The sequence below is a fragment of the Clupea harengus genome, chromosome 11 (genome assembly GCF_900700415.2).
Source record: "Clupea harengus chromosome 11, Ch_v2.0.2, whole genome shotgun sequence".
Classification (NCBI taxonomy): Eukaryota; Metazoa; Chordata; class Actinopteri; order Clupeiformes; family Clupeidae; genus Clupea; species Clupea harengus.
The window spans coordinates 22,177,247-22,190,203 of record NC_045162.1 but is presented as its reverse complement, the minus strand read 5'-3'; the positions used below and the strand labels follow the sequence as shown (position 1 = coordinate 22,190,203).

Below are 12,957 nucleotides of genomic sequence, written 5' to 3'. Positions count from 1 at the left end.
CTCATATTCATTAATTACATAAACATAAACTTAATTACATAAAATGACCATGTGTCTGGAGGCCAATATAATTTGGATACAATGTTGTGAATGACCAGAGGGGCCACTCTGTACCTGACTGCCTTCCAGGATAGCATCCTCCACCTCGGCCTTCTCCAGACCCACACATGATGCAACGATGCTGAGGATGTAGTCATGGCGAACATCCAGCTGGGCACGCTTGGCCTCACGCTCCTCCTTCAGCTTTTGCTGCATGAAAAATACACACAGACACAATCAAACAACAATATATCAACAATAAAGACAGACCCACCCGCTGACACACACACACACACACACACACACACACACACACACACACACACACACACACACACATAACAGTTAAAGTCAGTCAGGCAACGCTGGAACCCTAGTAACCCAGAAAACTCTGGAATCAACAGGCCAGAGTACAATCTGTCAGCCCAGTTCTAATTTAGGAAGTCAACCTCAGAAACACCAAATAACCAACAGTCAGCAAAACAACCCAATCTCATCTTAGCAAAAGGCAAGGTGTGACAGAACACAAAAACAGAGACCGGGGCCTAATCATGAACTAATGCACACATTCACATCTTAAGTGGTAAAATACCTATCCAATCAACTAACCAATCTGTCAACAGAATTTTTTTTTTGCAATCTAACCTTTACTTACAGTGAAACATTGTACTCAGGATAACAAAACACTGGTGCAGAAAAAAAACTACAAATATTGTATCTTACACAAACAACCCCAAACGTACTCCTGACTGAAATGTATGCAGGTTTATACTCTGAAAGAACAGCGCCATATGTCAACACCTGTCCCTGCCCACCACATCCCTCTCACACATAGAGGCCATAGAGAGATGTGCTCATACTTTAAACGCAGTGATCTGACTGCCGGAGATGATGCAGGACTCTCTCCTCTCTTGTCTTTTCCAGTTAGCCTTAATGTTGGCCGTCATTGTCATCTGTCTGCTTCTCTTATCACCAAGTGTGTGTTAAAGACCAGCAGGATAGGTCTCACGCCACCATGGCAAAAGAGAAAGGATAAAAAAACACTTCTCCTTCTTCTTCTTCACCTCCTATGGGTGAAAGACTAGAGTCTCCAGAGCCTGGTAATAAACTTCACTCTGACTGAAGGCTGAATGAGGAAGATGAAGTATGATCAATCCACATCATGTCCCATCGAAGAGTTTCACTGTCACTGTCGGGAGGGGAAAGGAAGAATGGTCCACCTCCTGCTCCACGCTGAGAGTCTACATACAGTTCCATACAGTTCTCACTGAGGTTGTAGGATCTGCGCAAAAACTGTGACATCCAATCGTGTTCTCATCAGGGCTGGAAAACGCAGAACTAAGGTATGTTCATACACAGAGCTAGTAAAGTGTTCTCAGTCCAGACCAAGACTGGCATAATGAGAGACACAGCTACAACAGATATAAACCAACTGTTGAGAGGGAGGGAGAGAGAGAGAGAGAGAGAGAGAGAAAGAGAGAGAGAGATGTAGGAAGAGATTGCGATAGAGAGAGAGGCAGTAAAGTTGTTGCTGCTGCTAGGTAACATTAACAAGAGTAACAGTTCTGACAGTAAATGATGCACACATCAGGAGGTCTTTACGGGCCCAGACACAGACGTCTCATGCCTTTGTCCTTCTTGACTGTTTAAACTGTGTATATTCAACAAAAACTAGCTCAATGACACAGGTCTCAGTAGGTCACATCTCTAGTAGAGACCTCATCAGGGATTCTGAGTCTTTCTGGTGAGAAGCTGACAGGCTAAATGCAGAAACTCTCTTTAAAATTTCAGAGAATCTCTGTTACGCTGCCCAGGCAGTCACAAATGCTGTGTATGTGTCCAAAATAAAGATATTCTCTAGAACCAAACAACAAAAAACTGTATCTTTAATGTTACATCATTTAGTATTTTGAAGTGTTTTCAGATGGTAGAGCAGACTTTTGTTTCAGATCAGAAATGTGTTTCTATTCAGCACCTCTCTACATAGAGTTGTCCAGATTCTCTTCACTTTGGTCCTATATCCCGAAGTAGTCTTTTCAGGCAAGACTGAGGCCATACCATCAGGACAGTAGGCTATAATTCACGGTGATAGAAATACGTACATATCCTAGCAATTCAGCCCAGGGTACAATAGCTGGGTATCTGTCAAAGGGTATCCGTGTCGAGAGACTTTTAGGTAAGGCACAAAAGGCAGCAGGGAGACAAAAACTCTGTGGTTGCAAATGTATTTGTCCTCCACCAAGTACGTAATCCAAAAGGTGAAAAATATAAACAAAAAGATTGAGAATATAAATGAAAACAAAAATATACAAAAATATAGTTACAAACAGTATATGTAAAGACAGTATAACAGCTTAGTACACGTGTCACTAAATTGAGACAGTACACAGATATCAACCTCACGGTTCTGAAGCTGATAGCGAAGAGCATAGACTAAATACCAGGCTAACATTAAACCACTTCCCTAAATAATAGCTATCACACTCTTGGGATGAACAGATTTAACAACACAACACAAATAAGACTCCTAACTCAAGCATAAAGAGGCACTAACTTCAGTTGCATCTAAGCTCCACCCACCAGTGGCATGTGGTTGTCATGGACACGCCATAGCAACAGTACTAAAGCGACAGAAGCTATGAGTCAGTCACTGACCACTTGACAAAACACTGAGAACCTCCACTCTCTTTAAGAAACTCCATGTAGGCGGCTTGCTGAGAGCTTTAGAGGGGGACATCAACATAACAGTAGGCTGCAGTGCCCACATCAGTCCACTTGCTCAACAAGTATAAAGTAGTGGCCACTCTAGCTAGCAGTCACATCCACAGACACACACTGAGCTCAGAGAGAGAGAGAGAGAGTGTGTGTCTAGAGTAGAGACAGTGTGGAGGTGGTATACACACTAACATACACAAAGCGTCGGCTGCTGCCATGACAACGGAAAGTAAACTATATCAGTTTGTTCCAGACTTCCGTGGGAGTGCCCTGACGCAAATTAGACTGATGTGACCACACACACACACATACACACACTCTCGTTCAAAACAAATCTAAAAACAGCTCAGCAGAAAGTAAATCTATATCCATTTGTTCAAAGGAAGTAGGACAGCCATGTTCTTCTACGATGATAGTGCTGTCAAGGTCAAAGTAATCGATTTGTTCTTACAGTCGATCCCAGTTTGTCTATGATCTGCACTCAGATCAGTGCACTCAGTGAAATGGTAATGCAAGTGTAATCTGTAGAAGGGGCAATTTATTCCAATCATGATGAATCACAGAATGTGGTTCACTTACAGTACAGTGGGGTTTGGTCATAATGAGACAGATCTGGGAGTAGATGCTGCTACAAAACTTGATTAGAAGACATAGTTCAGTGGCAACCAATCAGGCGAGGAACAGACGCAGAGCCTCTTGGTTCTTAAAGCGGATCTAGACAGCTGGTGCTGGGGAGGAGGTGGGCGAGGGAGCGAGAGAGCGAAACTCAAACATGCAGTGAAGAGAATGCAGAGAGTAGAGTGTGAGAACAAGTCTGCTAACAACAGAGGGGTTAAAGGTGTCAAACAAATTGGCACATCCTGGCCAGGTGAGACAATCAGCTATAACTAAATGGTGCAGGCGTCATTTAGCAAAAGCAGAAAAGGGCAGAATTCATTAGCCTGCAAAACAAGTTTTTTGAAAATGAACTAAGTCACCATCACAGTTAGTACATTAAATATAGCTTGGAACATAGTCGCACAGACAAGACTATCCTTGCTATCAAGGTGCGTCTATCAGAAACACATCTCTGTTGCTAGGCACTTTACACCAGCCTATTCATCTGAGCTGCCACCTCTGCCCCTTACCTTTATCACGCGCGACACACTGTCTCTCCACAGCTGTTTCCTATAGGCGTGGGACATACCGTCTGTCCTTACACCACCACAGCAGAAGCCCTACGCATTAGGGGACGCTAGCTCAGTTTATCCACTGCTACGAGAGACGAGGAGAGGTGAGATAGGAGGATGCGGCACTAGGGTGGGGAGTGGGTGACTGGCACCTGGGCTTTTAAGCCTTACCTGCTCAGGTGCTCTGTTGGCCTCATTAAATGTACCTATAAACTATTCAAACAACTTAAAGACAGAAGCAGCCGGTCAAAGGCATCATGGGATACAAAGAGCGGATAGCTCGAGTGTTACAGAGATGGCCCTGATCCACCGAGCGCATAGAGTGGCTCCTGCAAGAGCGCATTCTCACTTCTCACTAAGCCCGAGCCATGTATTGTGTGATGTGACAGGCAAATTTTGCACGTGTGGAGGTGATCATTTGGCGTTGCCTTTGTGTAGGTGACAATGGGGACTATAACGTGTCTTCATTATCTCTCTTTTTGTCTGTGGGCCAGCACCCCCGTCTAAAGCCTTGCGCGGGTCAGAGAGGGTTAGCTCGATCAGATGGCTCTGTAAGCAGAGAGGACTCCTCCATGAGGTTACAGTCAGTGCCACTGCCAGACAAAAACGAACACACTCTGAGAGGATTTGAAGGGGGGATCTAAGGGAATGTCAAGTAGATTTAAGCACACATCCAGAGATAATTAAGTAGATTTAAGCACAAATCCATGGATAATTAAGTGATTAGCTCTCATTTACCAGCAGATAAAAGGGAGTCTGTCTCCAATTTACACACTACAAAATATAAAACACTTAAAATACACTTACATTCCCTTTGCTTTGCCCCTGAAACTATGCAACAGTTCTTAATGTATGTTAAGGGGTTCTTCATTTGTAAACATGCTTCCTTAATTTTACATTGAATTTAGCCAAGCCCTTGGTAACTCCTTAAAAACACTTTCCTGAAATATGTGATACAAGGCATGATTGAGGTCTTTTCATGAGCTCATCAAAATTCAATGAATTATTAAGGAGTTGCATGTTCATAGAAGGTAATCTCTTAGTGAATGACAGATACTTTAAATGTAAAGTTCAAGGTTTATTTCAAGGCCCTACTCAAATGATTGGTTAATTATGCATAGCCTACTTAGTGCAAATGTTTTTGTCTACATATACAAGCATAAGAGCAAGAGTATTGTTGGAAATGTATGTATTTAAAAAGAATGTTTTGCTTTTGAAAGGGCCAAACACCAGTTTGCACGGTAGCAAGCTTTTATCAATACCAACTCAGCTGTTGATGGTATTTGCAGTGCCTTTAAAGTAGTTAGTTAACTAGTTTTAAACCAAAACTTCTTTCTGCTGCTTTACTTATACACATCTGAAACAGGAGCTGTGAACTGTTTTAGATTTCAATGTAGTCACTTTGTGTATTATTTTCAGTATTGTTTTTGAGTAAAATGTAGGATGTAAATGAAGGGGTTCTGTTTTGTAGTGTTTGTTGTAGGGCTCCATTCACAGTAAGGTGTGTTGCACAGTATATTTATAAAATATCAACAACTTTGTTGTTTGTACTCTGTGGTAAATTATCTGAAGAGTAGGTCAGAAGAGACTGGAAAGTGACCCCAGATCACGGCTGGTAGGGACCGGTGAACTTCTCATATCAGCTTCCTGGTGAAATTCGTCCTTTCACTGATCAACCTCAAAAACAGAACTGGGACCAATTTAGTCCAAATATATCAAAACTCAAAACCTACGCTATACCTAAGAACCCAAATAATCATTATTCATTAAAAGAATAAGAATTAGATTTAGAAAAAATGTCCAAACATAAAAGAGACTTTACAAATAGCCTGTTCCCTTTATATCTGTAAAGGCTATGAAAGAAAATATCCTAAAAGGTCTTTAACAATTAATTTTACATCCACATATACATTTCAGTTATACGAAGCCACAACTATCATTGCTGGGATGTGTCAAGTTTACGCAAGTACTACAATGCACTCTGTGATACTATGAATCTGCTATATAAACACTAATGTCTTCTGTGGAAAATGAACTGCAATAAAGTGCGCAGCTACAGTATACTACATATTACCCTGTCATGTATTCACACTATCCAGTAGGAAGTTAGATGGACCACCTTTAAGTCCCATTACAGGTGACGTGACACACCTGGAGATAAAACTCTCTGTCCGTGCCCCTGTATGAACCTGCCAGGTGTGCTTACCTTGTTTTGGAAATCAGGGTTGTAAGGTAGCATTTCGGCCTCGGGTGCGCAATACGCACAGCGTCTTCACCCAGAATCCAACACCGCTGGCTTAATTAATATTACACCTCATGAGGTCATCACTTCCGATCCGACCTGCACCTTAAGGAACCATGCAGGATTCCTGGACTCGTGTCCCAAGGCTTTGAGCACCAAGGCTAGGCACCTTTGTAATGGGTGTCAGCCTGTCCTCTGGGTGATTGCCTGTGGAGGTCTGAGGCCGTCTCAGATGTCAGAGAGGGATTTGGAGCTGAATGGCTCTTTGTTATGGATATCGCTATAGCACTGAGAGCTTCCTGGCTGTGTGTGTGTGTGTGTGTGTGTGTGAGTGTGTGTAAAAACTCCTGCTTCACTGTTGTTTGCACAAAAGGCTTAGTTAATGGGTAAATGGGGGTAATTACAGGAGCTTTCTTCGTTGCTAACACGAGATTTGTAATATGTTACTATAAAGGCTTTACAGACACACAGACATAGCCTACATGCAGGCACACACCCACACATGTGCACACACACACACACACACACGTGCACACACACCCACACATGTGCACACATGCATGCAGACACACCTACACACCTTGAATACCTTGAATATTTATAATAAAACCTAAAATAATAGGCCCTTTCCCACAATGCCCTCGAAAAGGACTTACTTGTGAATGAAACCACTGATATCTCCTTCCTTTTGCATACAGTCAGCTCAGTATAGCAACACCTTTAAACTCACACCAGTATGTTACAGTAGTAGTACAGTGGGTTACATTGGCCATGCCCACCTAGGAAGACATTGACTTTTCGTTACCCATGAGTCAGGTTGTCATATCCATAGACAATATTGGAAATGTGGAAATATTGTTGGAAATGTGATGGATTCAAATAAATAATTAAAATGTGTATGTGTGTGTGTGTGTGTGTGTGTGTGTGTGTGTGTGTGTCAGAGAGTGAGACATAGAGAGAGAGAGAGTGTATGGGGCAGGGGAAACATTAAGGTGTGAGGAAAAGGAAGCATTACGGTACTTTCATAATTTTCATAATTTAATTAGTTTTTCATGATTTCTTTTCTCTCTGAGGTACCCAACGGAGTACCTAAAAACATGAATTAGATATGTGTGTAGCCCAAACACAAATGGCTTTATGTGGCTTAGCTGAGGGACAATTCAAGCTGAACTCATTAGTGAAGTGAACCCTCATGAAAGGTCACGCTACTCTGTCATATCCCCAAAATGACTCCACTCAGTAGAGGCTCGACCGCCCACTCATCCACACAACAACCAATCAAAGACCTCATAGCCAGCACAGCCGCCCAAAAGATAGAGTTGTAGCCAATCAGAGTGGAGCAGCACTGACAGCGTTGATAAGAGGACGTGTGGTTGGGGTCCACCTGGGGGAGAGGAGAAGCCGATACTGAGGGGGGAGAGGAGCAGAGCATTCCAGCAGAGGAGGCGCCCATGAATATTTGAGTACGAGCAGAAAGGACTCCGGAGGCTCACAGGTAACTAAAGACCCTACTGAATTAGGCATAAGCTCAGGAAAATGCATGCACATACACACACACACACGCACACAGACACACACGCACACACACAAAACCAAAATGTAGCCCTATTACCAAGTTCATTTCATATAAGAAGCACAACTAGGCCTAACTGTATGAAGCTAAAAAAACACTATTGAGTCATTGTTAATTTTGAAGGCTTAATCATGCAATCTGAAGTGTGAAGTAATTATCAAACTCTTAGACTGTGTTTCAATTGAGAGAAAGTAACCCAGCAATCAGTAGGACACTTGAAAACCTCAACGCTTCAGACCAATGAAAAATATTCATCACAAAGTTTGCAAACAGTGGATATTTGCCTCAGCTTATGCTTATACTGACTTTGGCAACACAAGACTAGCTAGCTGAATAACTTTACCAACATTGGTGTGTCTGTTATTACAGACATAAGTAGAAGGCTGTAAAAGCCAAATTAACATGTATGCCTTGATGTAGGCAATAGTTGTAATAAAACAGTTAATTATCTTCCATCCTGTTCTCTCCATTCTTTTGACTTTTTTCCCTACCTGCTCGCCTTTCTTTTCCCTCAATGTTTACCTCTTCTGATAAAAAATGTCCTCTACTGAATGGGCCTGGTTTGCAGTGCTTTGCTATGTGTTGCTCTCTGATTAAGTTTAGTGTTTGGATTCTGTATAACACCTTGTGCAAGGCATGCAATATGAATTAGTAGCCTAGCCTTAACTAGAGTTAATCCATGTTTGCCACTGTTTATGGGACAAAGTCCCTCTCCAAAGAAACAGATTAAACTGCAAGGGGTTATTGAATGCCCCGTGTAACTCTTCATTTGACCTCTTTGTTTCAATGTCACTGATTAATTCCATTTAATTATGGCAAGTCTGTTGATGTTACTGTGGAAACAGAGAAAGCATGGTTGGCTGTGGTGCAAGACTAAGCAGAGGGAGCACATTTGCCTTACTGGAATAACCCCTTAGGGCCTGATCGCACTGCAAAATTAATTTCACTTCAGATATTCAAACCGCAAACCTACTCTGAGCCGATTTGGTTTGTGTATCAAATTAGGCCAACCTCTGTGCCTCGAATGTGACTGTAGTGATAGGCTGCCGCCTAGTGGTGACACAAGATATGCATGTCTACCTGGTTTAGGCCTACTTATTTTGCAGGTACACACGAACGATGCACAGCTGGACTTCACCTGGGGAGATTTCAGGAATAGACTCGATACAGGACACCTCAATGTGCTGTGAGGTAATGGGTGGGTAATAGTATTTTCCAACTTCTAACTTAGTTTGCCCGCACTATTGTCTACTGATATCTAATTAAAAAGAATAACAAAGGCCGTGAGATAGTTCAGTCCAGAATGTTTCACACCCGTTCATATTCTCTTCACTACAAGCAAGACTTGGGAACGCTCTCGAGTGTATCATTATTCCCAAATTATCCCCAACAGAATTTTGTTTCCCCCTTTGAATGACACAGCATAGGTCTCAGCAGGGGTGGATATAAATAAAACAGCCACAACAGCAGAGCAAGAATCACACTCTGTCACTTCACAAAAAATATCCAACCTGCAATTCCTTCAGAGTCTCGCCGGGAGCCGCCTGCGTCGCCATTCTGGCTCTGAAGTTGGACTTGCCGGAGCGGAAATTAACAGCCATGTTGTTACTTTGAAACTTTGCCAGTGCAGGAAAGTTTAGGAAAAAGCTGTCCTCGGATGAAAAATATGTTTGTTCTTTTTTCCTGGTTGCAGCAAGAGTTCGTATTACATGCCCACTTTCAGGCATTCGTCGGTTTTCTTGGCGTTTGGAGGTGGGAATGCCTCTGTACGAGCTGCGCTGCTCTGATAAGACATTCAAGCCGAAATGGTTGTTTGCTGTTTCCTAGGAGACGACATGGCTTTTCAGAGTGAAAAGAGTTGATTTAGGTCCACCAGCCAAAATCTGGACACGTGTTCACACATTTCCCGTCTTTCTCTTTATTTAGAACATTTGCAACGCCAAAAGGGTTCATTTTCACAAAACAAAACAAAAATACAGGGAAATATAGAACACAAAGAGGTAGCCCCAGCTATAAATTGTTATGTGGGCATATGAATCTCATACCAATGTAAAATAAGGACATAGGACATTTATTTTATATTTGTTAGAGCCACCACATAGACAACTGCATTAATATGCATAAACTGAGAGGCCCCTGCACGATGTCTTATAAATAAACAACAATATAATTTACCAACCAATATAGGCTACAGACATCAATATGCCTATTAGGCCTATATGCCTATGTCTGTTAGATAAATACATAATCCAGTTTTTATTCATAAAATGCAATTAGGCCTACTTAATTAGGGTCTTACTATAAGAAAAACACATTGACAATATTCTGGTGTGAATGCTGTAAAAGAGAGATGGGTGGAGTAGTAGATGTAGGCTAATCCTATCAGGTTTTTTTTCCAATTTGGCACATTCTGGATTCTGAAGATAGATTTTGTAAGACTAGTTTTAGCCTAGATCATGTCAAAGATTCCCTCTTTCATTGATCCCTCATTTCAGACTATGTACCAGACAACACAGTATCGATAGGACTTGAAAGCTTAGATCTACATGAAAGCTCCTACAAAATGAACCAATAGTCTGATTACACAATCGTGGTATTTCTTAACGAGTCTTAACAGCTAGGCTAGGTAAGGCACACTGATTTCTCACAAATGTGTAGTCTATTAGTTTAGCTTATAAATCAGGTTAAGTGGTGTTTTTAATTTATTTATTTATTTTTTACATACAATTGTATAGTCACGTAGGCTATTTTGATTTGACCATAAAAATGAGTTGCAATTGTCGGAAAAAGCCTTAATACCGCATCTGTAGTTCACACCAAATGTATTTATTAGGTCGTTTCTAACTGTGTGTATATATTCCTATGTCGCCAACTTTAGTAAGATGCTCCTTTTGAAAGTTACTACGAAGAACGTTGTAAAAATATTTCCATCCCTTGGGTGGCGATGTTGGACTGCATTCTGTCTCATGATATGGTTTCGTCCCAATGATTAATCGTGTTGTGTACTTTTATTCTGTGATTTGAAAAAAAAATCAGTGAGCCTTGCATTAAGCCTTACATTGTCATGTTCAAAAATGTATTGATGTCATTAATCAGAACATTAATCAGATTAAAAAAACACCAAAATAGCCTATTTACATTAGCCTACATGTACATTTTCCCCATGGTTGAAACAGTCCGTCCTCGCATGCAATCACAAACGTCAGAAGAGTGGTTGAGCTTCCTCATCCGTGTCCGTGATGTAGGCATAGGATATAGGCTACGCAGCAAAAGCTGTATAGGGCGCCACCGGGCGGCATTAAGGACAAACTCACCAGTCAAGATGGAGGGACCACTGCTCTATCCACAGGAGAGAGAACCTATGCACGTCATAGCTTGCAGTTCACTGCCAGAGGTCTCCTATGGGATCTGTGGAAATTGCAAATGCGGAGAGATGCATTGCAAACAGCTGTGATCTTGTAATCAATGGCTACCACGATGAATTCTGGATCATTGACGGACTTGCGCGACAGGGACGTGGATGACACCGCTGTGTTTTACAGATCCGGTAAGTCCCAGGGAATGGACTGTCCCGGGGATGGTGGGGTGCTGGGTTCCGATGAAGGCTCGGGGTCGGCTGCAGTGGCGTTCTTTCGTGGCAATCATCAGGAGCGCGAGTTTTAATAGTTGAACACCGTGGGTGGTCGTGCGGAAGACATGATTGCATCACGCACTTCATCATTTTGGATTGTGGCGCCATTCCAGCTCTTGTATTTAAATGTGCACAGTATTACGCAATAACAAACGAGTGTTTCTGACGATTGCCTTCAGCTGCTCGCAGGCTATGTCACAAACGTAACACTGCTAGCGGGCGTTATAGATCGTGGATATGGTGGAAACGGCCACTCCCGAGGGTACTCTATGTTGTCCGAGTGTGATAAACAGCATCTGGGTTGCCAAAGCCGATGCGCAGATGCGAGCCGTAGCTGTTCCTTAGCTCCAGGTGAGCAGCCAGGACAGTGCCAGCCCCTATCAGCGGTGCCATTCATGGCAGGCTGCCAGGCTTACCTGGATTGTAAACACCGAGGCACTGCAGTGGGGACATTCCTCAATGGCAGTAGGATGCTGGAGCCCACTCTCAATCACATCAGCTATACATCAGCTATATCTTGACAATGCCACTGTATTGTGAGCAATAGTGTTTCATTTGAAGGAAAAAATGAATCATGTCCTATGATGGTTGGGGCTGGTAACTGAATGCTGAAAGCCTGAATGCTTATCATATAACAGCAAGACTACACAAGGCCATCAATCATTTGGATCTCAGCCCTAGCTATGTGATTAATGGGTGGACGTGGATAATGAATCATAAGCACATTGTGTAGACTATGTGTATCTGAATCAAAAAAGTCCCTTGTCAGTTTCAGTATTCACTGGGCAAAACATTACCCTTATTCTGAGAATTTAGATGTGTAAGAAGAGCAGGAACAGGAGAAAGGCTGCTATGCAGTATGATGTATGGCAGTGAAATGATTTATAGATGTAAAAAGGATGTAAGCGAAAAGATTTATAGTAATGAAAGATCTCTTGCTGCTTGGGTATTTTGTACCATCTTTAGCCTGTCCTTCCGTGGCCATCGGTAAACCCTGGGGACTCATTCAGTCCTGACTTTGTCCTACTTTTAAAAGTGCAGATTTCACCCAAGTATGGCCAAAGAGGAGCTATTAAAGGTGCAGGCCTTTCAAATGTCTCAATGTTTATGCAAAATAGATCAGGTGTTAACTCTTTATGAGTGAATGACAAAAGCGACATAACTAGTATCTGCTGTCTTTTCTTCATAGTTCCATTCATTTGAATTGTAGTGAATTTGAATTTGAAATGTAGTTCTTGATCTGTCTCTCACCTCCAGTTTGGTAATGCAGAGGAGTGTATAATATCAACCATTACTTCCTGTCCAGTCTCAGCACATCACTGGTCTGATATGGGAACGATGTAAGGACAGCCCTATGGCCCTCATTGTCTAGGTTCACTGATGATTTAGTGTTGTCTGACTGATCCTGAAACAGGCTCCCACTGTTTTCTCCTTGCTCTTGTGGGTTGATTAATGCTGTCTGACTGATACTGGAACAGGCTTACGCTGCACCCTTCGTGATCGGTGATGATTAGCTCTGTCTGACTGATCTCAGAACAGGCTTACTCTGCACTCTGTGTGCACTGCAATAAGTGCCTGTGTGTCGGTG

General features: G+C 42.3%; 2 protein-coding genes across 4 annotated transcripts in view; one reads left to right on the top strand and one right to left on the bottom strand.

Annotated features, from left to right (window-relative positions):
- Positions 1 to 9,482, bottom strand: part of dnah5 (dynein, axonemal, heavy chain 5) — a 96,431-nt gene extending 86,949 nt beyond the window's left edge. The window contains exons 1-2 of the mRNA XM_031576267.1: positions 9,250 to 9,482; positions 115 to 249 (exon numbers count right to left, since the gene is read on the bottom strand). Of these exons, the coding sequence (XP_031432127.1) occupies positions 115 to 249; positions 9,250 to 9,465 (351 nt within the window). The 5' untranslated portion in view covers positions 9,466 to 9,482. The remainder of the gene's footprint in view (positions 1 to 114; positions 250 to 9,249) is intronic.
- A 1,567-nt stretch (positions 9,483 to 11,049) lies between these two features.
- The window catches only part of triob (trio Rho guanine nucleotide exchange factor b), a 64,489-nt gene continuing 62,581 nt past the window's right edge, over positions 11,050 to 12,957 (top strand). For all 3 annotated transcript variants that reach the window (XM_031576265.1, XM_031576264.1, XM_031576266.1), the window contains exon 1: positions 11,050 to 11,285. In XM_031576265.1, the coding sequence (XP_031432125.1) occupies positions 11,204 to 11,285 (82 nt within the window). In that variant the 5' untranslated portion in view covers positions 11,050 to 11,203. The remainder of the gene's footprint in view (positions 11,286 to 12,957) is intronic.